Below are 27,664 nucleotides of genomic sequence, written 5' to 3'. Positions count from 1 at the left end.
ACGAAATGCCGCCTTTTTAAATGCCTACAAAATTCTAACAAAGAAATGAGCCGCACGTGCGCAACGTCGGATGATAGGGTTGCCTATGGTTTAAAACGCATTAATTCTCAGATAAATAGTTATACCATATATTCAAGTCCTGGGTACTTTCTAGGTATTTATATATTATTGCCTTCAGCATCACAAGCCTTATTGAACTTTTCCGTTGGACTTAATCAATAAGATCAGTGTAAGATTGTCCTATTTTATTCATGGTGTCTATTTAACTAAGCATTATTAGCCATTCTACACGTGGACATCGCAGATGAACCTTGAAAAAATCTCGCTACGTAATGTAACAATAGAAAGTGCGAACGTGCGTTTCGTGAGAACGCGCGCCACCCCTGATTAGGCCGCGAACTCGCGGCTGCCAGCATGTACTTGTAGCGCGGCGATAGAATCGCGGAGTGAGCCGCCCCTGGTAAAAGTCGCCTGGTTTTCGAGATTTTCACACTTTTTAAAATTTTAATACTACCTAAAATTTTAAAATAATATAGTCATATATGTATGTAATTTTGTTGGAGGAGGTGTGAGTAGTGCGTGCGGCGCGGGCGGCGCGGCGGGCGCCGGCGGGATGGCCGCGACGCGCGACGTGCGGCGCGCGGCGGCAGCGCGCGGCATCGGCACGCGCGCGGCGCGGCCCGCACTCGCCAGTGCGCTGCCACTGCACTCCTGGCGCGTCCGCCGGCCGGTCGGTCGTCTTCCCTCGGTCTCTGAGACCGCGTCCGCACCTCCAAGTGCATTAGTACTCGGTGTGAACGAAAAACTTTTTTGAACTTTATTCCAAAAACCAACAATGAGACTTTTAATATTCTTTAAGTTTCTTTTACTTTTTAAATTAAGTTTAACTTCTGGGCAAGATTGCCCGCCAAAATGCGAGTGCGTCCGAAACGCGGTGCGGTGTCTGCGCAAGGGCCTGACTGCCGTGCCGAAAGTTCCATCCGACATACACACTCTGTAAGTATAGAGTTTATATCAGCGCTGGTCCCTTCTATTTATAACCTGTTGTTAGCCTGGTTACATATTATGTGTACCTACTTATGCTGATATACTGTGGAGCGCGGCGCGAATGAGTCGCAGTGTTTATGTTGCGAAACGGATCTTACCAAAGTTTTCTTAGCTACCAAATACCTGATAATTTTATTACCTAGAGGCTTGCTTCTGCGAATATGCTTGATTTAAATTGAGTTTTGTCTCGCGAGTAAAGTTTGCCGGCGGCTGGCGAAGCGGTATTATCGGTCTGTAGTGTCACAAACAAAATAAACTTTCAAAATTGATCACCGATCAGTTTTAGAACTTGGTCTAGCCGTTCAATTCGAACATTCGTCAAGGGCTCTTAACCCTTGAAATAATCTTTAATTTGTTAATTAAAGTCCAAATTGTCTATGAGGTACGGGGACGAGGCATCGGGGTTTAATAGTCAAACTAAAACCTCAAGCGAATCTCTTACAGCGGTAAATTTCAATTTATATTTCGTTGATAGTTAAGTTCCGAAATCCCACAATCTCAGAATTGATAGCCGGGCGGTATAATCCCCTCGGCCAATGCTGCTTTCATAATCCATACTAATATTATAAATAAGAAAGTGTATCTGTCTGTTTGTTTGTCCGTCTTTCACGGCAAAACGGAGCGACGAAATGTCATGATTTTTTTTAAGTGGACATAGTAGAAGGAATGGAGAGTGGCATAGGCTACTTGTTGTCTCTTTCTAACGCGAGCGAAGCCGCGGGCAAAAGCTAGTAATTCATAAGTACCTTAGACCAATAGAGAGAAACGAAAATATAACAGGTCAATCAAAAAAATGGGCTTATTCCTGTGACATGTGACTTTCTGAAATTAATACAGTTTAGCCATTATTTATAAGAATAAACAAACATGTGGCCAAGTTTCTAGCCTACATAAATTACATAATGTTGCTTTAAATTAGGCAAATGACTTAGTTACTATATTGCTTTGCTCTAAAAAAATAACCCAATTTATTCGTTTTAAGTGAGTCTCTATGTACCTATTTAATATTTTACTGAAGACAACAGAAGAGACCTTTAATTGTTATCAAATGGTATTATCTGAAGTTCAAACTATTTGAAGTATCGAGGTCACTAAAACACCGCAAATATCGGGAGACTTATATGTAATATATAGTCATAAGGTAATGACTAGGTTTTTTTATTAGACTTTTAGTGTCCCAAATTCCTCCTCTCGCTTTTTCCACTTGACCATGTCGTCAGCGTTTAGTCACCATTTGGGGTAGAATGCGTCCAAAGTCATTACATAATGACTAAAGTAATGACTAAGTAGGTATAAAGTATTCCCTTCAATAGCTTGTTTGATATCAGCAAAAAAAGACAAGCCTTGCAATGATCTTTAGACAAAAAGTACTGTAATTACTATACAGTAGTAATAGTAGTAGGTACCGTGAATTCATCAGGATTCTGTATGATGAGATACTGATTTATGAAAATTATTTAAACCCAAGCTTTGAGAAAAACGGAAAATAGTTTATGAACTGAACAATGGTAAGCGCAACTAGAAAAAAATTGCCCGTGAATCTCCACATGTAATACCTAGTCGTCGAGATAAGAGAAAGATTTAAATCTCATTTTGTTACAATTTTATTTCTACTTACTAAAAAAAAACCCTATAAAAAATAACAGGGATTTTTACTCATTTACCGTGACTACACTGCTTTGAAGTCAATATTTATAAATACTGAAAGGTAATGTATTAAAAATTTGGTATAATAAGTACTTCAATGACTGTGTCTTCAACTCAACCGAAATGTATTTTTGTATAATACATACACAGTGGGCCTGAATACCCCGAAAGATTTTAACAGTTTATTCCTGACTATGTTTAGAGACTATAATATCATTATAAAATATCTGGATTTGGCCCAGATTCAGAGACAATTCCATCTTTCTCTAAATCTGTTTTTCGTCATAACTCGGGCAAAACCGCTTTTTTGACTGAAGTGAAAAACATATAACCTAAAAAAAAACTGTAAAACATTATTTTTTGGTTATGACTTATTAAAGGCCATGTAAAATAATGTAAACAGTAGTAAAATAATAAGAAAAAAATATAGTATGTCCAAATATGTTACAAAAGTCATATGACATTTTTTGCTTGTTTTTAAATCAAAAACGCGTGGTTAAAATCTTTCGGGACATTCAGGCCCACGGTGCATTCAAATGTCTGCGTATGACCGGCAGTGCACATTAAATGCACACAAATGTTGATCCCAAAACCGGAGTTGTTAGTAATCTTCATAAGTAGAGTGTCTTAAATAAACAATGGGTGACGAAATCACGCCGCCGGACTCGGCCAGAAGATAATAACGGAACAGTTACGGTATGATATTTATCACTCTTATCACTGCAAAGATAACACTGACTACTTAAAAAATAATTTCGTACATCATGGGTTCTGACGGGAATCTTGCCACCGGCGTTCAGTTTCCATAAATATACTGAACCGGTACCAAGGGTTTTAAACGTTTTAGTATAGATACGTTACTCTGTAGTATAAGAGCATTTCAAACTCTTTGAGTTTTCATCGTTTCTGGTAGAAATGCGCTACTTCTAAATTGTCCAAACTTCATGTGACTCTAGACGATACGGTAGGGGTCAATTCTCCATACAAACGCTCTCGGCTATTTCCTCCCTGGTTTTTGAAGATAGAGTAATGATTTTTTCAACACAGATTGTTATTATTTTTATCTGTGTCGGACCGTTTTGATTTTTTTGATATTCTGCTTTTTAAAGATTCTAAAGCCAATCAAAAATTTCCAAAAACGGCCTTTTTCATTGTGGCGCAAAAAAAGGTGTAATACTCAAGATTGGTAACAATTAACCAAAAGAACTAAACGGTTCGACATAGATTATTTCATTGTTATTCAGATTTTAAAATTTTGTTCAGATTGATTAAGTTTTGAAGGAGGAAAGAGTCGAGAGCGGAACCTCGATTTTAAAGTTTTTTTTGAAATATCTTTTGACTGAGTTGTTCTTAATGGACAATTTTTTTCGATAAATCTAGTTAATAACACTTGTATATTTAACTAAAATTCCCAAGTTGAAAGGGGGGGCTCCTTTCCATTTTAGCATTTACGCTACCGTATCCTCTTAAGGACTATGAGCCCAGAGGCGCCCAGACGAGCCGATTTTTGAGTCTCACGCGTTCGAATCCAGAAAATTGTCACTGAAAATAATATACAAGTCACCGTTTTCAACCGGTATTTTAGTGACAAAATCCCGTATGCGAGATTCAAAAATCGCCCTCCTAGAACAACACTGACTTTCCAAATTTTCAAGACTGATTTTTATGTGTATTAGAAAATACTGTTAGGAATTGATAATCATAATTCATTTCATTCATTTCCGCCGGCAGTAAATTTTACCAGATGTTTAACTAACGTACCTATACCTTATTTTCTCAAGTTACTTCCGGCGTAAATTACATTAAGTCACATGTTTAATCCCTGAAAAAATTAGGAAGGACTGGCGGCTTTGATGTTGCTACCGAAGTCAAAGCGGTTGAAGCGCTCAGGAAAATTCTCATAAACGCACGGAAATAGTATATTATTGCAGAGGCCGGGAAACGGCAATTCGTGAACATTAGTATTTTTTGCCGGGCGAAGCGAACTTGAATCATTTTTACGCGTTGCATTCTTGATCATGCTATTTAAAAAGTATTTACTTACGGAATTCTTTTACTTAAACTTCTGTCGCCAAAATAGTTGCTAATCCGAGAGAATTCAAATTTCTACAGTTATTGTCTTTGTATTATGCTTACCTAATTTACCTATGCTTACGAACTTACCCCCTTATTCATAAACGTACTCTATAGTTAATAGTTATCAAGCCGATAAAGTTCGTTTGTGGGATTTCTGACGTATTGGTGTGATAGAAAAGGACAAACGAACTTTATCGGCTTGATAACTTTAGAGTACCTACGTTTATACCCATGCGCCGAAATGTTGAAGGGCCGTCACATATAACGTTGAAGATCTAATTACTCATATACTAGTATTAGATATTTTAAACTATCATTTGACAAAGTATGAAACGGGAGGCGACTACTGAGTTAACATTGTTTTAAATACGTGTTTGTTGGATACCATTCCTCAACCTACCAGCGAAGTGGCAGTTGACGTCCACGAGGGTTCATTATTCATGGCCATCACTGTATAATGTATGTGTGTAATTATACCTACGAAAAATCGCGGAAGAGGCGATGACTGGTGAAAGTTTCATCGGGTCCGCGGTTTTTATCCTGACCTGTGGCTCAGTTGATCAGAGTGGCTGGACCGGCCTACCGGATACCAGAAGGTCACAGTTTCGAGTCCTGCCGGAGGTGTGAATTTTTCCTTAAGTTTAGAAAAATGTAGTTCCACGGTTTATTATCTGCAACAGATAGGTAAAATCGTAGAGAGCTAATTAGCATCTTCTAGTTACAACAACAATATTGAAAGCTCAGTAGACAAGAAATAAGGATACTTAGAATAATATTTCTATAAAATCAAGTAATTATTTTTCTCTTGTTTAGAGTACTTCTTAAAAACGTTTGTATTTCATGTTAGATACGTTGCTAGGTTTTATGCTGGCTTGTTGTGTTCTCGACAGTCCAGTTTATTCAGCGTTTATTTTGGATTTACGAGGCTAAAGTCTGTTCGGGTTCGGACAAGCACGCATGACGGGATATAGCCTACATTACTAGCTTCTATTCTTGAAGTATACCTACTAAAGGGATCAGTAACAATGGCAGCATGGAAGTTACAGTACCTATAAGACAGTAACTATTTTGAACCAGAAGGCAGATGTAAGATTCTTAAACCTTAATTAATAATTTCAGCTGAATTTCACTTAACAGATTCTCTTAACACATTTATGAGTAAAAGCTGAATAGAACTTTGTTGTCGAAAACTAACGAGAATTACAACTTTGTTACCGGTAGCTAATATTTCTAAAAATTACACTTTAGTAACTTCTATAGTTTTTATTTGATTAGGACGAACATAGTTTATTTATATTTTAGATTAAAGCCATCTACTTAATTCTAGAGGACCAAATCCATTTTTGCGTCTTAGATACCTTGATATCTACCTACTTAGATATTTGCCAAGTATCATCAATTCATCACTTACCTATACCTAATACATATATGTATGTAGTCATCTAGTATAAAACAAAGTAGCATCTTGCTGTCTCCATGTCCCCGTGCTGGGACAAAGTACATACCTATAGTAAGGTCAGTGTTGGGAAGACCGTCTACCCAGAAAGACCGTCTACCTACTGAATATAACTTTTGTATTTATATATCTATCACTTCTTACACCTCCGAAGATATACCAGTTTTTCTGTTCATTATGTATGTAACGTGTTAATTTAATAATCGTTCTTCCTGTCTAGTACAATTAATGCTCTTGAAACGCGTTCAATTTATTGTTTTATGTCCTGAAATATCGTCACTACTTTTAAAAAAACTTGTATCTTCGTCTGTCAATGAAAAGAAAATTGTAGTAAGCATGTATGGAATGCATATAGACTTACTGCGTTTTAACTTTGAGGAGCAGCGTGAGATACGAGATTTTTTAAAAGTAGTGACGATATGTAACTTCGAAATTGTGCCTAGTCGGAAAGACCGGCATATAAGTAAGAGTAAGGCACCTTTTTTAGGCTTTATGGGAAATAAGTCGAGTTTAAACGGGTGTTGTAGGTTAATTTTAATTATAAGTTTCGGCTTTGCTTTTGTCTGGACCTGAAAAAAGAAGGTTATCAACCTCATTTACGGGACATATGACGGTCTTGCCTTATAAATAGAAAAAACCGGCCAAGAGCGTGTCGGGCCACGCTCAGTGTAGGGTTCCGTAGTTTTACTTATTTTTCTCAAAAACTACTAAACCTATCAAGTTCAAAACAATTTTCCTACAAAGTCTTTATAAAGTTCTACTTTTGGGATTTTTTTTATATTTTTTAAACATATGGATCAAAAGTTAGAGGGGTTTTTTAATACCTATCCAACAATATATCACACGTTGGGGTTGGAATGAAAAAAATATCAGCCCCCACTTTACATCTAGGGGGGGTACCCTAATAAAACATTTTTTTCCATTTTTTATTTTTGCACTTTGTTGGCGTGATTGATATGCATATTGGTACCAAATTTCAGCTTTCTAGTGCTAACGGTTACTGAGATTATCCGCGGACGGACGGACGGACGGACGAACGGACGGACAGACAGACATGGCGAAACTATAAGGGTTCCTAGTTGACTACGGAACCTGAAAAATGCTGATATGTTGAACATATCAACGTTATTTGTTTTAATATCTGATCTATCACATTACTCCCTGTTATTACAGAATATAACAATGAACATAGTTTTAATACTTATTTCCATATGAAATTACGCGACAACGAGCTCATATAACCCGTCAACCTTCAAATCAAGAGAACAGGCATCTTCTGGGCGAGCTCACTCCATCGTAGGCCACGCCTTTGGCTAGTCTGTGGCCAAGAGTAAGCCCATTTATAATAATAAAAAAAAACTAGACGGTCTTTCCGTATTCAGCGCGTGGGGACGGTCAACCCGCCGAGCCTTAAAAAAAGTGATTTTTTATCACATAATTTTACTTTAATTCACCAAAATATTATAAAAGCTGTGTGGAATATAAAATTTGCTAGTCAATAGGATGGGACCATGCGGATCACTCCAGACAGTCCAGACTACTTTAATAGTCTAGTTTTATCCACTCAAACTTTATTTCAAATAAAGTATGCCGGTTTTGCCCGCACTGACCTTATATGTTTGTTTAGATTTTTAAAGCTACGTGGTGGGTCGCTAGTTTTTAGGGTTCCGTACCTCAAAAAGGAAAAACGGAACCCTTATAGGATCACTCGTGTGTCTGTCTGTCCGTTGTCACAGCCAATTTTCTCCGAAACTACCGAACCGATTAACTTGAAATTTGGCACACATATGTAAACCTGTGACCCAAAGACGGACATGTAATTTAAATTAAGAAAATTCAATTATAGGCGCTACTTTTGGGGGGTAAAAGTGAAAATTAAAAATCAAAGTTTCTAGAACTATATTGTGTTATCAAATGAAAGAGCTTTTTTATAGGTAAGTATTTCAAGAATATTTTCTTTAATAATTTTTTGTAAAGTAATTTTCAAGTAATTTAAGAAAATAGGCAAAAAATGACCATCCCCCCCCCCCTTATCTCCGAAACTACTAAGCGTAAAATTTTCAAAAAAATACACGAGATAGTTTTCAATCTATACATTACAGGAAAACCTATTAGAAATCTACAGTAAAGCGTAAGACCAGGGGCGGCTCACTCCGCGATTCTATCGCCGCGTTACAAGTACATGTCAGCGGCCGCGAGTTCGCGGCCCATTCATTGGCTGCTCGCGTGCGGTCCGTTTGTTAATGTAGGTAAGAATTTAGAATGGCGGCATTTTGTGAACATCAAAGGAGTGAGCCTTCTGTACTTGTACTATTATAATTATATTCTGTGGTGGAGCGCTCTTGAAATTGTGTGAGCGCGTTGGAATATTACATATAAACTCATTTCTGTTTCGTTTTGTTCAAAATATCGATTATTCGCAAAAATGACTTAAGTTCCTACTAAAAAAGAGGCGCTTAAGCCCTTGAAACGCGAGTGCAACTCGCACTTGGCCGGTTTTTTTTTATAAATCGAGGTTGCAGAATTCGCTTCACATTCACAGTAAAAACACGTAAAATATTTAATAAATAAAATAACCTTTAAAATTCCTCTTCTCGCTTAAATTGCTGTGTCTGTGTATGTAGGTATTAGGTATGTATATGAATAAGTCACTTTAGTTCAAAATTGACGTAGATCTCTATATCAATTTGATAATTTATTGAAAAAAAAGTATAAAAACTATTAAAAAAAACTAAATTTTTAAAATTCTCCAAAATTCTACTTTATTTCCAATTTCTTTAGTACAGTTTTAGCAGCGTTTTAAAAAAGCTCTCCTCTGATAAGTATTACCATATTTTAAATGCTTTAAAACCGGAAACGGTGCGAAGTAAAAATAAAATAGAAATACGTGTATTCACGACATCAAGTAATACCTATAACTGTTTCAAATAGGTAGATATATCAGCAAATTCTATGACATGACTAGTGTACGGACATGTGGTGGCATTCTGGACAGAGCGGGCAGTGGATTGTCTATTAACTTCTTGTGATTGAATGAATAAATTAAAATTTTATATGATATTTAAAAAAGCGATCAAAAGTATTTTGACAAACGTAAAAACTTCGATATAGCATGTGGCACATTAATGATCAAAATTTAATTCTTATTAAGGTAACCAATGGCTTAAGACCTACTGAAAACAGGTAAAATAAAAACTAATTTTTGAGTATCCCATTTCAAGGTAATGGCAAGTCCTCGTTTGTTCTTCTAGACTTTAGACCGTAGCTTAAATTTTCAATTACTTTCTGGACTGCCTTTGACTAGTCATATTGAAACATTAAAATATATACTTTTATTAGTTTAAAAACTTTGGCACTACTGGAATAAAATTTAAAAAGTGACGAATATGTACTTATGTTTTAGATAAATCATTTAATCGTTATTCATTTAATCATTAAATGTACCTAGGCGACTCTATTGCCCGCTCTGCCCGGAATCCCACCACATGTCCGTATACTAGACATGACATTATGTTCGCTGTCCGCTTGGCGTGAAATGCCCCCCGATTTAGATGGGTATTGATTGAAATATTTTGAGTCGCAGGGAAGGAATATGTGATTTGATATTAATTGAACCGATTTCGATGAAATTTCACATCTGAAACTACAAAAAAAACTAGCAACGATTGTCGAATGTCACAGTGACAAAATGTGAATGTAATTGTTGTTGATACCGGCAATACCAGTGTATCAACAGAGTCTTAAATAAAATATATACGTGTAATTTGTATGTATAGGAGATTTGTAAAAAAAAATTACATGCGTTTTTTATTGAATCAGTTGAATTCAATGTTTACCATGTAATTAAAATAGTACACATACCTACTAAAAAGATACTACCTACACGTATTTTGAGAGCATGAAAACATTGCGTTGGATAAAAAATTGCTTAATTAACTTCTTCTAGTATAGTATAGAGCAAGGACCATATAATACGGGACAGACAAAGCCCATACAAAAAAGCGTACCTCTGAAATGTATGGGCCTTTTAGAAAGAGACTGGAAGAGGCCAAAATCATCTTTTCCCCAAATATTTTTGCGTTTTTATTTTTTATAAGAATTATGACATGCTTCTTTATTTTGATATCATGATACCACATCAATCAATACACATTAAAAAAAATTGTAGGCATCATCAGTGTAGTTATGATAGTATTTAATAGATGGCGCTAAAAATGGAGGTATAGGTATGATTCTTAGTATGAAGATTGTAGATACTTTATAAAAAAATAATGTTTGGTATAGAGTATAGTACATCTTTGCCACAAAACTTGAATTAGAATTAGAACTACCTACCTAAGTAAATCAATTGAAATATCTACATATATTAAAAACAAAAAATAAACATTAAAGTTGACCACAAACTAACTTGAACACACTAATCTAATTAAAATGTTACATAAGTAGGTACTATGTACTTAACATAATAAAACGAAAACAAAAATCTATTCACGAAGCTCGCCGCGGGCCATTTCCAGATGCAAATCCCACGCTGAAATGCGATAGACAGTCTCTGCATCAGAAAAGACCCGGAACGAGGGCCATGGCCTCTCCCTGAGCTCAGCCGCCGCCCCCGATCAACCATTATGTACCAACTTGTTTTATAATATATCTACAAGTAAATGAAAACAAAACGTGCTTATTAGAACGTATCGGTATAAACGACCGTGACGAGGCCACCAGGACTAAAATAGAATGAAACGCTGTACCTAGGTAATACTGAACCTACTGTAAATGCAAATGACGGTGCCTTTGGCAAATACCTACTAATAGCAGTAACTCATAATATAAACAACATTGTTAATGTCTTGAATGTTGATAATAGGTAAATGTTAGTTAGATGCCTATGGCTTTAGTTAAGTACTATAATATCTTGAAAAATATGCCAAACTGTAGACTTTATAACTAGTTTTTAAGAATGTTTCCCAATTACCCTTCTCTGGGTGTTATGTGGACCTACAACCATATTTAATGTAATAACTATGCACTATGGTGTGCAATAAATGATTTAGTTAAAACAGGAATAATATTGGGTATAAAATGAGAATACCCACTAATATATGGTTAAAAGGGATGTACGTAACGTACATAAAAATAAATACAAGTCGGGTGTCGTGGACGAGGCGACAAATTTAAAATTCATACCTTTCTCTACAGACAAAGAAGCAGATAGTACATACAAAAATGTATGATATAGTGTAGCGTGAGTCACCCCTGTTACAGGTCGATCGCCGAAGCTATGCTGTTTAGACAAGCAGTTAGATGTAAGTCTTAAACAACTACACGCAAATAGATTCTTTAGACAGCAAGGTTTATATTCTTATCGACTGGGCTCAACTAAATCTAATGTGTTTCTTAAATGTAAATTACCTACAAGAATATTTTTTGGATATACTGTGACTAAAATGACACCACATAATAAAATCCATTGCTCAAACAGCTGAAAATGAATAATGAGGCTTAGCTTAGGGCCAGTTGCATCAACCATAGTTAACAGATACTTATGAATATGGATGGAATACAATTAAGAATACGAAGTTGTGAGATTACCTACAGTGACAGGTTGTCAGCCTCTTTCGCCTACGCCACAATTGAATATCCCATAGCTTACTTCTACGACACCCACGGGAGAAAAGCTTGTGGTAAAATTCTTAACACGTCACACAGGTTATCAAAACTACCTATGTATTTAAACGACACATAATTATATAAAAAATGTAGTTCACCTGTTGAGTTTACACGTTTAAGGTACGAGTATATTATGTATAGTATAGTATGTTGTGGCGTGGTGGATCGGATCAGGAATGAGTATATTAGGGGAAGTTTGAAAGTTGCGCCTATAACGGAAAAGATGAGGAGTGGCAGGTTGGCGTGGTACGGTCATGTAATGAGGAGGGATGAGTGTCATATAGGCAAAAGAATGTTGGAGATGAATGTTGATGGATGGAGAGGGAGGGGTAAACCCAAACAACGATGGATGGATTGTGTGAAAGAGGACATGAGAAAGAAAGATGTGAGTGTTGAGATGACGAAAGATAGGGGAGAATGGAAGAGAAAGACATGTTGTACCGACCCCACATAACGTGGGATAAGGGTAGGAGGAAGAAGAAGATAGTATGTTGTGGCGAGATGAAGACACTCAAGACACTGGATTAAGCTCACTCACTCTGTTGGTCTTACTGTAAGCTTTTAATAGTACCATTGACGTTGAACAGGGCAATCGGCATGCACTAGGCTATGGAAACCCGGTGAACCAATCAAGCGCGGATCCAGCTTCGTGCCCAGGGGGGGGTCACGTGGTAAAGGCTCAGGCCCCAGAGGGGGGGTCACGTGGTCTATTTGTATGGCCAACCTGGGCTCCAGGGGGGGGTCATGACCCCCATGATCCCCCCCCCTGGATCCGCGCATGGAACCAATACAGCCCAATGCACATAATACGATGCAGGGCGTAAGCAAGCATCCCAAACCACATTCTACCTTTGACACCCCCGGTAACGGCGGTAACTGGCATCAATGGCGTCTATATGTAGACTATATAGTTTCAATGCCTACGACAATCACAGATCTATAATGAGTAGGTTTCATAGTAAACATACATACAATCAGGCCTGTATCGAATCACGATTCGAATTATATTAAATAAATAACAGGGTAGGCAGAGCACGTTAAACTTCTCAAGTTTCAGTGCCGAAAATTTCAGGGTTCAAAGGAAATCGAAATTTTGACATTTCAGTGACAGGTTGCCACTGTTGCCGGCCCCTCGCCTACGCCACAATTTAACTTATATCCCGCAGTCGACTTCTACGACACCCACGGGAAGAAAGGGGGTGGTGAAATTCTTAACCCGCCACTAGGCGGGTAACGGGTTTCATAGATTAGATTTAGATTTATTTATTTCATAATATAAAATTACATGATAAATTATTCTACCTTAATCTATACGAATCTATATTATGATCGTCGAGTATGATTTTTATATAGAAATGTTAATTACAATTACAATTTGATACTAATTAAAAAAAAAAAAAAAAACTATAAATAAAATTTACATAAAAAAGAAAAAACAAGGTTTATCTCATAATGATCGTCAAACTAAAATTAAAATACGAATAAATACAATAATGGATTACATCAGTCAATTAATATTCCATGTCATTACCATATACTCATTTACAGAATATAATGGATTTTCCAATAAAAAGATTTTCAATTGGCGTTCAAAAGTTTCGTCAGATGTTTCTGTTCGCAATTTCGCGGGTAGTTTTTCATAGTATGTTGGTCCAATCACTCTCGCGGGTTCTTTACTGAAAGTGCCATGCGACGCGGCACTGTTCGCAATCTCCCTGTGGATCGAATTTGTTTCCCGGAAACTTCAACGCGCTTGCAACGCGAATTATTTCTCACAAACATTGGAAGAGGTAAAGTGAGTAATGTGTCATTATACCGTTATGTTTGAAGAGTTCCCTGCACGGGTGTCTAGTTTGTACTCCGGTTAGTAGTCGTACTGCACGATTTTGAAGGATCAAAACTCGCTTCGCATCAGTGGAATTTCACCAAATCAACGTCCCGTAAGATATTAGCGAGTGAAAATTTGAGAAATATACAGCCTTCAGTGCTCTTCTCGATATAAGCGGCTGAAGCTTCTTAATGGCGAAGACAGCACTACTTAACTTGTTGCATAACCTAAAAACTTAACTTGTTGCATAAATACCTACTAAATTTGAATTTAGAACATTGAATTGCTCTTAGGGCCACTTTCACCAACGAAAAAGAAGAGTTAACCCGAGGATTAACCCACCATTTTATATGGAATTTACTAACCCTGAGTGAAGTGGTTGTTGCAAGTGTAAACCAGACAATTCAATAAAACAATCCGATGATTCTGCAGGGCGTTTATTCACGAACACTCCGATAATCCACAAGAATTTACATCAAAACGTAATGATCTCATTTACATGATTTGCACTTATTCCTCGTCTATCTCGTTCTACCTCACAACCGTCAGTCCGTTGGCGCCATCTTGCCCTCCCCACTAGTCACGAACCAAGATGGCGGAACCAGTCGGGAGCCAGCACGAGATGTCAAATCCTAACTTCCGTTACTTATTAATTTAGTATATTTTGATAAACCACAGACATTGTTTATCAAAATATACCGCAATTTAAATTACATATTTGGATCTTTAAATATGACTAAAATCTAAATAATAAATTATGAATGCTAACAGTCGGCCTTTCCTGACTTTTTTATCGTCTCGATAAAATGCCAGTACTATGATTAATTGTTTACACTTACGCTTTAATACTATATTACAATCATTTGTTTTACTTATTTCTTGTTATAAGTATATAATATATGTATTTATTTTACAAGAAATATAAGATAAGTTGGCTCATGATACCTCATTTTCACACATAATAACTATATTTTAACTATGTTTATAATACTAGTAACATTATTAAACGATATTTGTGCAATCATTTTAACCAATGATTTACAATTTTTTTTCTTACGAAACCATTACAGTATAAAGATCCTTTACGTCTCTAATACTGTCTCTAATCTAATCAGTGTCTCATGTTATCTAATCAGTCTAATCACAATCTGGAGCCCTTCATGTCTCATGTCTCCAACACTCATACAATTGACTTTCAGTGTGGAGCCCCTTCATGTCTCCAACACTGCCTATCAACATAACTCACAGCCTGGAGCCCCCAAAATCATGTCTCCAACACTGCTTATTAACATCTAATTTTAGAAAATTTCACAGCCTGGATGTTGATTTAAAAATCTGAAAATTTGCACAAAGGCTTCAGCCCTATTAGGTTTGCTTCATGTCTCCAACACTTCATGCTCCAACACTAATATCATCTACTCACAGCCTGGAGCCCCTTCATGTCTCCAACACTGCCTATTAATATCTAATTACAGCCTGGAGCCCCTTCATGTCTCCAACACTGCCTATAACTACTTACAGCCTGGAGCCCCTTCATGTCTCCGACACTGCCTCAATTAAACTTAGTTTGATATTGGAGCACCTTTATGTCTCCGACATTTTATAGATCATTCATTTTACACAATATTTGATAAGGTATTTTAACATAATGTTCTTGAATATAATCCATTGTAGCTCATCATAATCATATTCTTATTTATTCATAATATGACGCTTGTACATGAATTTACATCAGCTTTGATGCGAGAATATTTGCATTACTCCTACTTACTTGCCAATCAAAAGTTACGACTCATCACTTTCGCTACTAGAATCAGTGTCATTACTTCTATTAAATACCATCCACCGATGCATTTTATCAACGGAGAAAATTCCACTAAATGGTTTATTACCCTTTCGCGAAAGTGGAGTATCTTCAACAACGTACCTATCATTATCAAGTACTTTAACAACACGATATGGTCCCCGGAGTTTAGGCACCAGCTTTCTACTTTGCCCACTCGACGGTATATCTCTTTCCAACCTTACTAAGTCCCCAACCTGAAAAGTGAGTAGTTTTCTGCGCTTATCAAAAGCGACTTTTTGTTTTTCTTGGTTTAACCGGATGTGTTCAGAAATGTCATTACGAATATTATCTACTGACTGATCCTCAACTACCGTACTCTTACTATCGTCAACCAGATCAACCAGAGCGTCAGTCTCGTCATTTTCAATGTGCGATTGTAAAACCGAGTCAGACATTCCAGTCAGCTTAAAACCAAAAAGTGCTTGTGAGGGTGTTTTTCCCGTGCCCTTGTTTAGAGTGTTGTTTAAGCCCCATTGGACTTCATCAACATATTCATCCCATGACGCTTCCGACTTGCCATGGGTAGCAGCAGTAAGAGAGGATAACACCGTTCGGTTATACCTCTCCACCTGCCCATTTGCACGTGGTGTTGCGGTTGCGTTGAGAATATGTTTCACCCTCGAGAATGTAAATAGTTTCTAAAACTTTTAGCCGTAAACGAAGTTCCGCGATCCGATATCAGCCGTTTCGGTACGTCAAACGTATGAAAGTAGTGCTTAATAGCTCTAATCGAATGGACAGCTTTCGTGCTCTTCACTGGTATTAACATGATATATTTTGTGAACGCATCTATTATTAGGAGTAAATAAGCGTTTTTCTTTTTGCTGCGTACGAAAGGTCCCAAGTGGTCAATATGGATAGTATGAAATGGCCGGTCAACCTTTTCAATTGTATGTAATTCACCAGCCTTTTTTCCAGCTGGGACCTTTGCGTGCGCACACTCTAAGCACGAATCAACGTATTTTTTAATGAATCTTCTCATTTTAGCAAACCAATAATTGCTCTTGATTTTGTCGTACGTCTTGTCGAAACCGAAATGGCCAATATCGTCATGACTAGCCTTCAATACCTGCCATCTAACGCCTTTTGGTACAACCCAGCGATCCCCATCTTCAGTCTTCCTAAATAACAACCCCCTCTTAACCAAGTAATTATTTTTGATTTCTACAATATTATTGCTTTCTGGATCATTCAGTATGTTTACTATTCTCTGAAGTTCTGGGTCGCTGTTTTGTACCGTAGTTATCCAATTAGAACTGATACTTTGAATGTTTAAAATAGGGGTAGATTTTAGCTCTGGAGGGTTACGGCTTAACGCGTCGACGTGGGACATAGTTAGTCCGGGTTTATACACAATACTAAAATCATACTCTTGGAGTATGCTCCACCAACGCGCTACTCTCGGTAACATGTCTTTCTTATCAAAAGTGGCTCGAAGTGAGTTACAATCTGTGACGATGGTGAAGGAAATCCCTAACAAATACACGCGAAAACGCTGTACTGAGCATACCACGGCCAGTGTTTCTAAATCATAAGAAGTGAATTTAGCTTCTTCCGGCGAAGTTTGCCTACTAAAGTACGCGACTGCAGTGAATGGGGAGTTTTTATCTCGTCTTTGAAGAAGTATGCCCGCAATGCCATGTTTAGAGGCGTCTGTGTGAACCTGCGTTTCATATGTTGGATCATAAAACGACAATATTGGTCGTTTAACTAACTCATTTTTCAACGTGATAAATGCGTTTTCTTCAGCCTCTCCCCATAGCCAACGGGCATCTTTCTTCAACAGTTGAGTTAAAGGTTTTGAAATTGATGAAAATCCTTTGACAAACCGGCGAAAGAAACTAGCCAGTCCTACGAATTGTCGTACTTTGTGCTGATCAGTTGGTCTAGGGAATTTTTCCACCGCCTCAATCTTACTCTCACCAGGCCGTATACCTTTCTCACTAATTTCGAACCCGAGATAATTGATCGACTGCATCAGAAAGTGACACTTTTTAAGATTCAATGTTAACCCTGAATTTCGAAACAGTTCTAATATCTCTCTCAATTTAGTAAGGCCTTCCTCAACAGTCTTCGCCGGAATATTCACATCATCCATGTATGCTAAAGCATCTTTGAATCTAGCATTACCTAAGATGTTATTAATTGCCCTTTGAAAAGTGGACGGTGCATTAACTAGCCCGAAGGGCATTCTTGTGAATTCATAATGCCCGTCTGGCGTTATGAAAGCAGTTAGATGTCTTGAAGATTCCGCCATGGGGATCTGATAATACCCTGATACTAAGTCCAAGGTTGTATAATATTTATGACCAGAAAGATTATCTAGCTGATCATCTATCCTCGGAAGAGGATAATGTTCTTTGATTGTGCGTTTATTTAGAGTTCTGAAATCCACACAAAGGCGGTAATCGCCAGTTTTCTTTTAACTAACAAAATCGGTGATGCGTATTCTGAAGAAGACTGCTGAACGATACCTGATTCTTCAAGTTCTTGAACTATACCTCTCACTACTTCTCGCTCTGAAAGTGGTAACCGATATGGTCTATATACCACAGGTGTAGGATCATTTAATTTAATATTCATTTCCGTATTGGTGACGCAGCCTAGTTCTTTAATTGAAAACGCGAAGCAATCTCTATATTCATTAAGCAGATTTACCAATTTAAGCCGATCATCTTTATTTATATTCTCATCTACATTTACCATCGTTTCATCAATCAAACAATCTCTGTCCTGTCTACTAGTATTACATTCGATTCTATTGACACTATATGTTTCCGTGGTTTTAGGAGCTTCCTTCAAAGGTATCGCACGGACTAGCAATACGTCTTTTTCTAAATTAAAACCCTCCGCGACTAAACCTTTGATTACGACCTGACCACAGCCATCTACCATTTTAATGACACTTTGTATACTCTCGTATTCTTTTCTTGGCTGTAAACACATACTTGGCTCGATAAACAAATCCCCACTATACACCGGTTTCGTAAACACTTCTACAATCGTGTAGCCCCTAACATTGACTGACTTATGAACATATAATGGCACGTTTTCTTTAATCTGTAATGTGTTGGTTGATATTTTAAGAGTCTTGCTAGTTTTATAAACAACGATGTGTTCCTGCTCGGTAAATGTCTGCCCTACTAACAAAGGTACTTTTAGGAGATGATCTGGAACAACCAGCGTTTCTAAACCCGCTTGAGCAGAGTCAATTTTCAAATTGATATCAAACTTTCCTATACAGTTAACTAGCCCATCGCCGAAACCTGTAAGCACTGGTAAATCTGTCAGAGTCCACTCATCTGTCAATTTACGAGCGTCTGATTCCCTCATTACAGTACATTCACTGCCAAAGTCTATGTAACAATCAAAATCCTTACCATTAACCAATGCGGGTTTGAAGTATTTGGTATCATTTCCCTGTTTAAGTGATATGCGCAAAACAGTCTTTTTCTCAGTGGTATCTTTTTTCACAGAACATTCACTGGCAATATGCCCGACTTTACTACATGAGTTGCATCTTTTGATTGGAAGTTTACATTTAAAATATGGGTGACCCTCTTCGCCACAATTGTAACATTTAGTATTGCTTTTAGATTCATTATTATTGGGCACAGATCTATTAAACCTAGGACGCCTATTGTCCGAAGTGCCGGCCTGGAAAGTTGCGTTAGTCTTTTCGTTGGGTTTCGTAATTTTCACATTTCGTAAGTATACTAATAATTTATCAGGCTCTGTGAATTGAGCAGCCTCAGCGCTTGTTCTTACAGACCTGTCCTCAATGCCAAATAACAGACAGTCTATTGCATTTTTACCCGTTATATTGCATCGATTTAACAAAATCATTTTCCTATAATAGTATTCTTCTAACAGCGATTCACCAAATCGTGCTTTACAGGCCAACATTTCAGTCAATAGTCGCCCATAATTTTCATCACTGGGAAAAGCTGACTTCAGCTTCTCCTGCCACTCAGACCATGAAAATAGGAGACTCGGTAATCCTTGATACCATTGTTGCGCAAGACCAACTAATTTAGGTAAAGCGTAATGGATAGTTTGTCGTTCTGTCCAGCTATAAATTTGCGCACATTCATTAACTTTCAACAACCATGTACTAATAGTCTGCGTCCGTTTAGCAGGGTCATATTCAGGTATCACATTCATAGTCGGAAATCTTTCATTATTACCTCCTGCTTTCATAGTCTGAATGAGTTCTTTAAATTGTGTGGCGAAATCTGTCATTTCCTTATTACTAACAGATGAATTGGATGTTTCTGAAGAAATCGTATCAGCAACTGCCGGTGCCATCTGCTGGGGTGTTCTAGCTGGGGTGACAGATTTACGTTCACGTGATTGCAACCTATTGCGCTGGTGCCGACGATGTGAAGAACTGCGTGACCTTCGCCGATGAGACCTAGACCGCCTCACCTTCTTGCTCTTCCTATGTCGACTGCGGCTGCTGCGGTGCCCGGAGTGCCGACGTCTCTGGCGCTCTGGGCTACGGTTGTCATCAATGTCATCATCTTCATAGGACTCATCTCTTTTCCGCCTACGAGAGGGTCCTGGGCTCGTCTCTTTTCCACTTGCCATGATTGTAACTGCAAAATGTCACCAAAAGTGAATGTTCTTCAATTATACTTTAGATGCACATGATTGAAAGTTTACTGAGTGTTTAAGAACTTATAAATCGCTTGTAAACATCGAAATAATCACTTGCAATAAGGTGCCTCTATACTATAATAAACAATAGCAACTTTATGGTCTTATAATAAACGGTTAAGCATTTTCATAGTAACTGTCGAAATTACTGCTATGACAAAATATTACACGTTGTCAATAAGACAAGGTTTCAGATAGACTTGGAATTGAAATTGGTTAAAAATCGGGCGACACTTTATCTACCATTGTTTTCGCAATTTACAACACTGAAGGATAGTAACCTTCGATAGGTACAATCGTTGTAAACTGTTATGAATCCTGTCATACGTTAATGAAATTTAATTTGCATTCTATCGAGACACTTTCCTCATTTTGTTACGTAATTTAAATATTTTGTAAGTTCGCTATAACATAATTTAACACTTTCAAATAATTTTCAACATTGTGAAGTTATTTTTTTTAGCAGCTGTAAATTAATGTAAATATTTCATTTAAATTTAAATACTTACTATAAATACTATATTTTATTGATTTTTAAAACTACTAAACATATTTAATTTCATAAGGCTTTGTAAACTTACTGTAAATAAACTATGACCTACTGTTAATATTTAAAAACTTATTATTAAAAAAAAATGTAAAACTGCGTTCAATATATTTTATCCTTTCGGGCGAGCGACGTCTATAGAAATGTCGACACATAAGCGTTAACTACGCTTTAAGAGCGTTATAACATTTCGGCGTCGGGCGAAATTAGGTATTTTACCCGCCGCGCGAGCCCAATATGCCGACCCTTTCTAGCACGTCTTATCACTCGCTCGCACTACAATAATGGACAAAACAATCTTGATCCTTCCTATGGAATTTTGATAACAACCACAATCTACTATCTCGATATAAACTTTTGATTTCTAATAAACATTATTTTGTACGAAAAGACTAGAATATAGCGCAAAATAATATTAATTACGTTAAAATTTATTTAAAAATTTAAAGTAATAATTATAAACTGTGGTCATATTTAAGTAGATCCCATCCCAAATGTTTGCTTTTGTTATATGATAAGTATTAGAGTAAAGTATATATTAATATGATGATAAAATAAGTCAAATATAATTCTAATTACTTCAAGGTGTTACTCAAGGTCTGATGATGGAGAGAGATTGTGGTCACCAAAAATCAACTCGCATATTTGAATAACATAAAAAAACGAAGTGGTTCAGTTACATGGGTTTATTGGTACCGGTGACCACCATCTGGCTCCAACATCAGACCCTCAGTACCACCTCTTGTCAAAGGTCTTATTAAGGAGAAGTAAGAACCCAATGAGCCTGATTACTAAATGGTTTAGTTACATGGATCACTGGTACTGTTGACCACCATCTGGCTCCATCATCAGACCCTGAGTACCACCTCTTGTCAAAGGTCTTATTGAGACGATCCCAATGAGCCTAAAGACGATGTGGTTTAGTCATATGGTTCATTGGTACTGGTACTGGTAACCACCATCTGTCTCCATTATCAGACCCTGAGTACCACCTCTTGTCGACGGTCTTGTTGAGACGATTTCAATGAGCCTACATACGAAGTGGTTTAGTTCCATGGTTCATTGGTACTGGTGACCACCATCTGGTCCCATCATCAGACCCTGAGTACCACCTCTTGTTAAAGGTCTTATTGAGATGAACCCAATAAGGCTAAACACAAAGTGGTTTAGTCATATGATTCATTGGTACTGGTGACAACCATCTGTCTCCATCATCAGACCCTGAGTACCACCTCTTGTCAAAGGTCTTGTTGAGACGAACCCAACGAGCCTAAACACGAAGTCGTTTACTTACATGGTTCACTGGTACTGGTGACCACCTTCTGGCTCCATCATCAGATCCCGAGTACCACCTCTTGTCAAAGGTCTTATTGAGACGATCCCATTGAGCCTAAATACGAAGTGGTTTAGTCATATGGTTCATTGGTACTGGTGACTACCATCTGGCTCCATCATCAGACCCTGAGTACCACCTCTTGTCAAAGGTCTTGTTGAGACGAACCCAACGAGCCTAAACACGAAGTCGTTTACTTACATGGTTCACTGGTACTGGTGACCACCTTCTGGCTCCATCATCAGATCCCGAGTACCACCTCTTGTCAAAGGTCTTATTGAGACGATCCCATTGAGCCTAAATACGAAGTGGTTTAGTCATATGGTTCATTGGTACTGGTGACCACCATCTGGCTCCATCATCAGACCCTGAGTACCACCTCTTGTCAAAGGTCTTGTTGAGACGAACCCAACGAGCCTAAACACGAAGTCGTTTACTTACATGGTTCACTGGTACTGGTGACCACCTTCTGGCTCCATCATCAGATCCCGAGTACCACCTCTTGTCAAAGGTCTTATTGAGACGATCCCATTGAGCCTAAATACGAAGTGGTTTAGTCATATGGTTCATTGGTACTGGTGACCACCATCTGGCTCCATCATCAGACCCTGACTAACATCTCTTGTCAAAGGTCTTGTTGAGACGAACCCAACGAGCCTAAACACGAAGTCGTTTACTTACATGGTTCACTGGTACTGGTGACCACCTTCTGGCTCCATCATCAGATCCCGAGTACCATCTTGATGTGTCTTATCATCTTGACCATATTGTAATTTTCGCATATTTATCATCATAACGTTGTAATACTTTAACATTCAAACATAACAAAATATTACAAAAGCAAATATTTACGGATCTAGGATCAAATTCGTTGGTCGTTGTTTACACACACACAATGCGAGGATAGCCCGTGTAATAAACAAGGCGTCCGACCCACACAACGATAAATATTCTCGACGTTTGCGATGAAAACTCGGAGAGCGAAGCTACATACGTCTCACCTCCTCGAGCTCCGGCGCGGCACTGAAATCGCAGGCGTCCGTCGCCGGTAAAATAGCGACAGGAAGGTCCGACCCACACAACGATAAATATTCTCGACGTTCGCGATGAAAACTCGGAGAGCGAAGCTACATACGTCTCACCTCCTCGAGCTCCGGCGCGGCACTGAAATCGCAGGCGTCCGTCGCCGGTAAAATAGCGACAGGAAGGCTAGTTTTCAAAAAATTGGCAAAAAATCATGATAAAATATTATAACGACAAATGGATAACAGCAATTTAAGCACATTGTGCAGATTATTTCTATACTAAAATAACTTCGATAACATGTAGATTTTCGGAGAAATGATCACTTGTTTCGATGTATTTTCAAGACAAAATTGAGTTCGTTTTACTTTCAATTTCTCAATTTCAAAGGATTAAATGATTAATATTGTTTAATGGGCATAAAGTACAAGATATTAGGAATTTAAATTTACCGCATTTATGAGAGTGAGCTTATCAAATTGTACATAATAAAAGCTCCGAAATCTGTGCTTCGCACGGTTTTTCCTAAACGCGCATCAGAAAAAAAATCATTACTAATTGAAAAAGCTTTTTCTTCCATATGTTTTTTAATGAACCGACAGTTAATTAGATTTTCTAACTGAAACAAGTACTTTTACTGTCTTTTAGTATGAGTAAAGTGTACAATTTTGCCGATAAATATTGTACATTTTACAATATATCGCCTTTTTTTGTCATAGCGCTCTTAATTGACATACCACTTGAAAAGTTAACTATAATTGGACAGTGTTATGGAATAAGCGATCAAGCGACAGTTAGTTGAAATCGAGAAAATGAGCTAGAAAGATTTGAAATTTGAATCAGTTGTTGTAAGTTCATTTATAAAGCAAAAAAGTTAATTTTGACATTGAACCTATAAAAGTGTTCATAATTTAAATTGATAACAAAAAATAACACCATACCTATTCAAGTTTCGAAGTTATTAACGTTTTTCCACTTGATTCTTTATTGAACTAATACTGCGATGAGGTTAATTTATTTCGCCGTAGCGTACTATGAGACATATTTTGTCGCTTGATTCTTTAATGCAAATTGTTAGAGGTAAAGTGAATACTGGAATAAAATAAAATTCCATATATTTGAGTAAATAGTGCTATTGTAAATAAATTAACAACAATGTTTTCCTCTACAATGATTAGGACTAATCCGTCTAACAATTTAGTTTTGTTCTGCAATCAACTTTTTTTAATAAATGTCAAAAAAATCAGCATATATGGCAAAATTGGCGTTGTAACTAATAATAATTCATTAGTACTAGCCAGGATTACACACATAAGATATTATGATAAAACAAAACCTCTTGATACTTAGTTCTCATTAAGCGAAATATCCTGCAATTTCAAATATGTAACAACGAATTAAACGACACCAATAGGGCGGTTAAATCGATATTGCGTTTATAAATCATCAAAACTTTAAACCAAAACGAATTAATAACATCTTTATGGCGTTGAACTCGATTTTGCGATTTAGAATATACGCTTATTATAATTTGTAAAAGTAAATTTGGCGTTCAATTCGTTTTTACGTAACGACTTAGTATACAGGGCCATACAAATTTTAACGTGTCGCTTGATTCTACCCCTTAAAATAAGGCTGTAAGCATGATTTTTCAACAAAGAAATAATCAATACTATAGCTTATCACATTTATATCCGAACTGCATTCATAACTTTTTTTTCGGATTTTGGCGCTTAGTTCGCTATTCCATAACACCGTCCAATTTCAACTCTTATATAGACAATTTAAGTTCGTAATTTTTGTAGAAAACATTGCAAACATAAATATATCAAACGTACTCACTGAGAATAACTAAATGTAATTACTAGACAAAAAAAAACTTAGTTAATTTTATCAAAACTGTTTTCATAATGATCATGGAATAATAAGCAATTTCTATGGCTATCGCTTTAATCAATGTTATTAAAATATGGTAAGTGATCACTATTTTTACATACCTTCAAGGGCGTAAGTTTTTTTCACCAAGGTTTATACGATAACCTCGATTAATCCCACCGTCTGATTTGTAAACCAGACAATTCAATAAAACAATCCGATGATTCTGCAGGGCGTTTATTCACGAACACTCCGATAATCCACAAGAATTTACATCAAAACGTAATGATCTCATTTACATGATTTGCACTTATTCCTCGTCTATCTCGTTCTACCTCACAACCGTCAGTCCGTTGGCGCCATCTTGCCCTCCCCACTAGTCACGAACCAAGATGGCGGAACCAGTCGGGAGCCAGCACGAGATGTCAAATCCTAACTTCCGTTACTTATTAATTTAGTATATTTTGATAAACCACAGACATTGTTTATCAAAATATACCGCAATTTAAATTACATATTTGGATCTTTAAATATGACTAAAATCTAAATAATAAATTATGAATGCTAACACAAGTAAGTAATAATTGATATGTATTATATATTCGCATAATTTATTTGACGCATTTTAATGGCTTTCACACCTCGTATGAAGGCGGCATGAACATTTTATTAGATAGATTTCTCGGCAAACTAATCCTACGCGGAAATAGTCTCGTAAACGTTCCTTGAATAATAACATTTCCAACGCTATTAAACGTATGAAACTAGAATTAGTACATTACTATACAAGTGCGAAAAACAGGAAGTTCGAAACGAGTGGCGATAAATTAAAACCATGTTGTGTTTTTAGTTACGAATTTCCTTTTCGCACGTGTATCGTACGACGTTTTTCAGTACAGATGGCCCTCCGAGGTTTCGACCTGACAATAAGTGAACCGCTTCTCGCAAAAAAAGCGCCACCTGAACTGAAAAAGTATATTTCAGTTTTGAATTAATGATATTGATTAGATGGTACCTTCATTTCGCTCTGCAACATACACAGTCGGGAAGTTGTTATATCAAATAAAATCATATTTTGAAATAAGAAGACGCCTCCAGTCTGGTCGACGAGTCTCGTCGCAGATTACTACTTACGAGATATATCGTATTATACAAGAAAATTTCCTGCAATATAAATCACTACCACTGTAGGAGAAAACCGGCAAAAAAGAGAAGAAATTAAAAAGTGATAATATTGTAGTGTCACTTTCAAATCAATATGTGTGACAAAACGTGACGACACTATGATGTTGGCACTTTTTGATTCCTACTCTTTTTTGGCAAGCTGTGCTGTAGTGTACTTAAACAACTGGAAAGACTTTTCACATCACTAGATTATTACCCATCACTTTATTCCAGTGTACGCATTTAGAAACTTAGCCCCGCCCCTAAATTTGGTGCGATGACAACAGCAACCCAGGCGCGAAATTCCGCGTAAAAACCGCAAAAATCGAGGTTTCGCTCTCGACTGTTTCCTCCTCCAAAACTTAAGTAATCGTTACGAAATTGGGAAATCAGAATAACAATGAAATTATCTGTGTCGGACCGTAGCGTTTTTGTTGGATAATTGATCTCAGTTTTGAATACCACGCCTTTCTTTCTGGCAAATTCAATTAAGCCGTTTCGGCCAACTTTGAAAAGCTCTAATTCCTTTTAAAACAAAAATATCATAAGAATCTGTGTTGAAAAAATCATTGATCCAACTTCAAAAACCAAGGAGGAAACAGGCGAGAGCGTTTGTAACTTTGTATGGAGAAATGAGAGATTCCGAATCGTCTTAAGAGTAATTTTGAGTCTATACTCAAAGATAGGGTACTTACCTAAGGAATTGTTAAAAGGATCAATATCAAGTAGATTCTTATTGTGGTTTTGTTTGTTTCTGTACAATGATGATCAAATGCAGTACCTAGTACCTATGTTATATTATGAGTAGGTACATGTACTGTTTCATAAATTTGTATAGAATTGAACTGCCTAGTTGATAATTGAGTTAACCTTGACTAGAGGGTTACCTTTGACAGTGAATCGAAGGCCACAGATAATACGCATTGTCGTGTATGCTCTCAGCCATGTAATAGTTGACAATGGCAGCGGACCGTCTGTCTGAGCTGAGGTGCGGCAGCATAGCGCGCCCTGAACTATGTCATGTCAACCAACAGATTAATCCCATAATTCCAGGCGGCGGCCTAGCCAAATGACAATCGTTGACGCTAGACGCCGATCGAAACGTAGCCTGGCTCTGTCGCGCCAATACTGAAAAGCGATAGATAGCTAGCTATATGTATCCAGTATCCACTGAACACGCGTGCCATATGTGAATAGTGGCTACTATAGGTAACTATTAAATAATGTAAAACGTAGAATAAATTATGATAAGTCGAAATTGCCCTCCTATAATATAACATACTTAACTAAAATAACCCGGTGAACTGTGATTAGTGCCTCTCATTTACCCGGATACAAATATAAAAAAGCGGCCAAGAGCGTGTCGGGCCACGCTCAGTGTAGGGTTCCGTAGTTTTCCGTATTTTTCTCAAAAACTACTGAACCTATCAAGTTCAAAATAATTTTCCTAGAAAGTCCTTATAAAGTTCTACTTTTGTGATTTTTTTCATATTTTT

The 27,664-nt window shown here is 37.2% G+C and overlaps 1 protein-coding gene across 1 annotated transcript in view; it reads left to right on the top strand.

Annotated features, from left to right (window-relative positions):
• Positions 1-708: 708 nt before the first annotated feature.
• The window catches only part of LOC125240774 (peroxidasin), a 54,895-nt gene continuing 27,939 nt past the window's right edge, over positions 709-27,664 (top strand). The window contains exon 1 of the mRNA XM_048148846.1: positions 709-996. Coding sequence (XP_048004803.1) covers positions 836-996 — 161 coding nt within the window. The 5' untranslated portion in view covers positions 709-835. The remainder of the gene's footprint in view (positions 997-27,664) is intronic.

This window comes from Leguminivora glycinivorella, chromosome Z (genome assembly GCF_023078275.1).
Source record: "Leguminivora glycinivorella isolate SPB_JAAS2020 chromosome Z, LegGlyc_1.1, whole genome shotgun sequence".
Lineage (NCBI taxonomy): Eukaryota > Metazoa > Arthropoda > Insecta > Lepidoptera > Tortricidae > Leguminivora > Leguminivora glycinivorella.
This window is presented reverse-complemented; position numbering and strand designations above follow the sequence as displayed.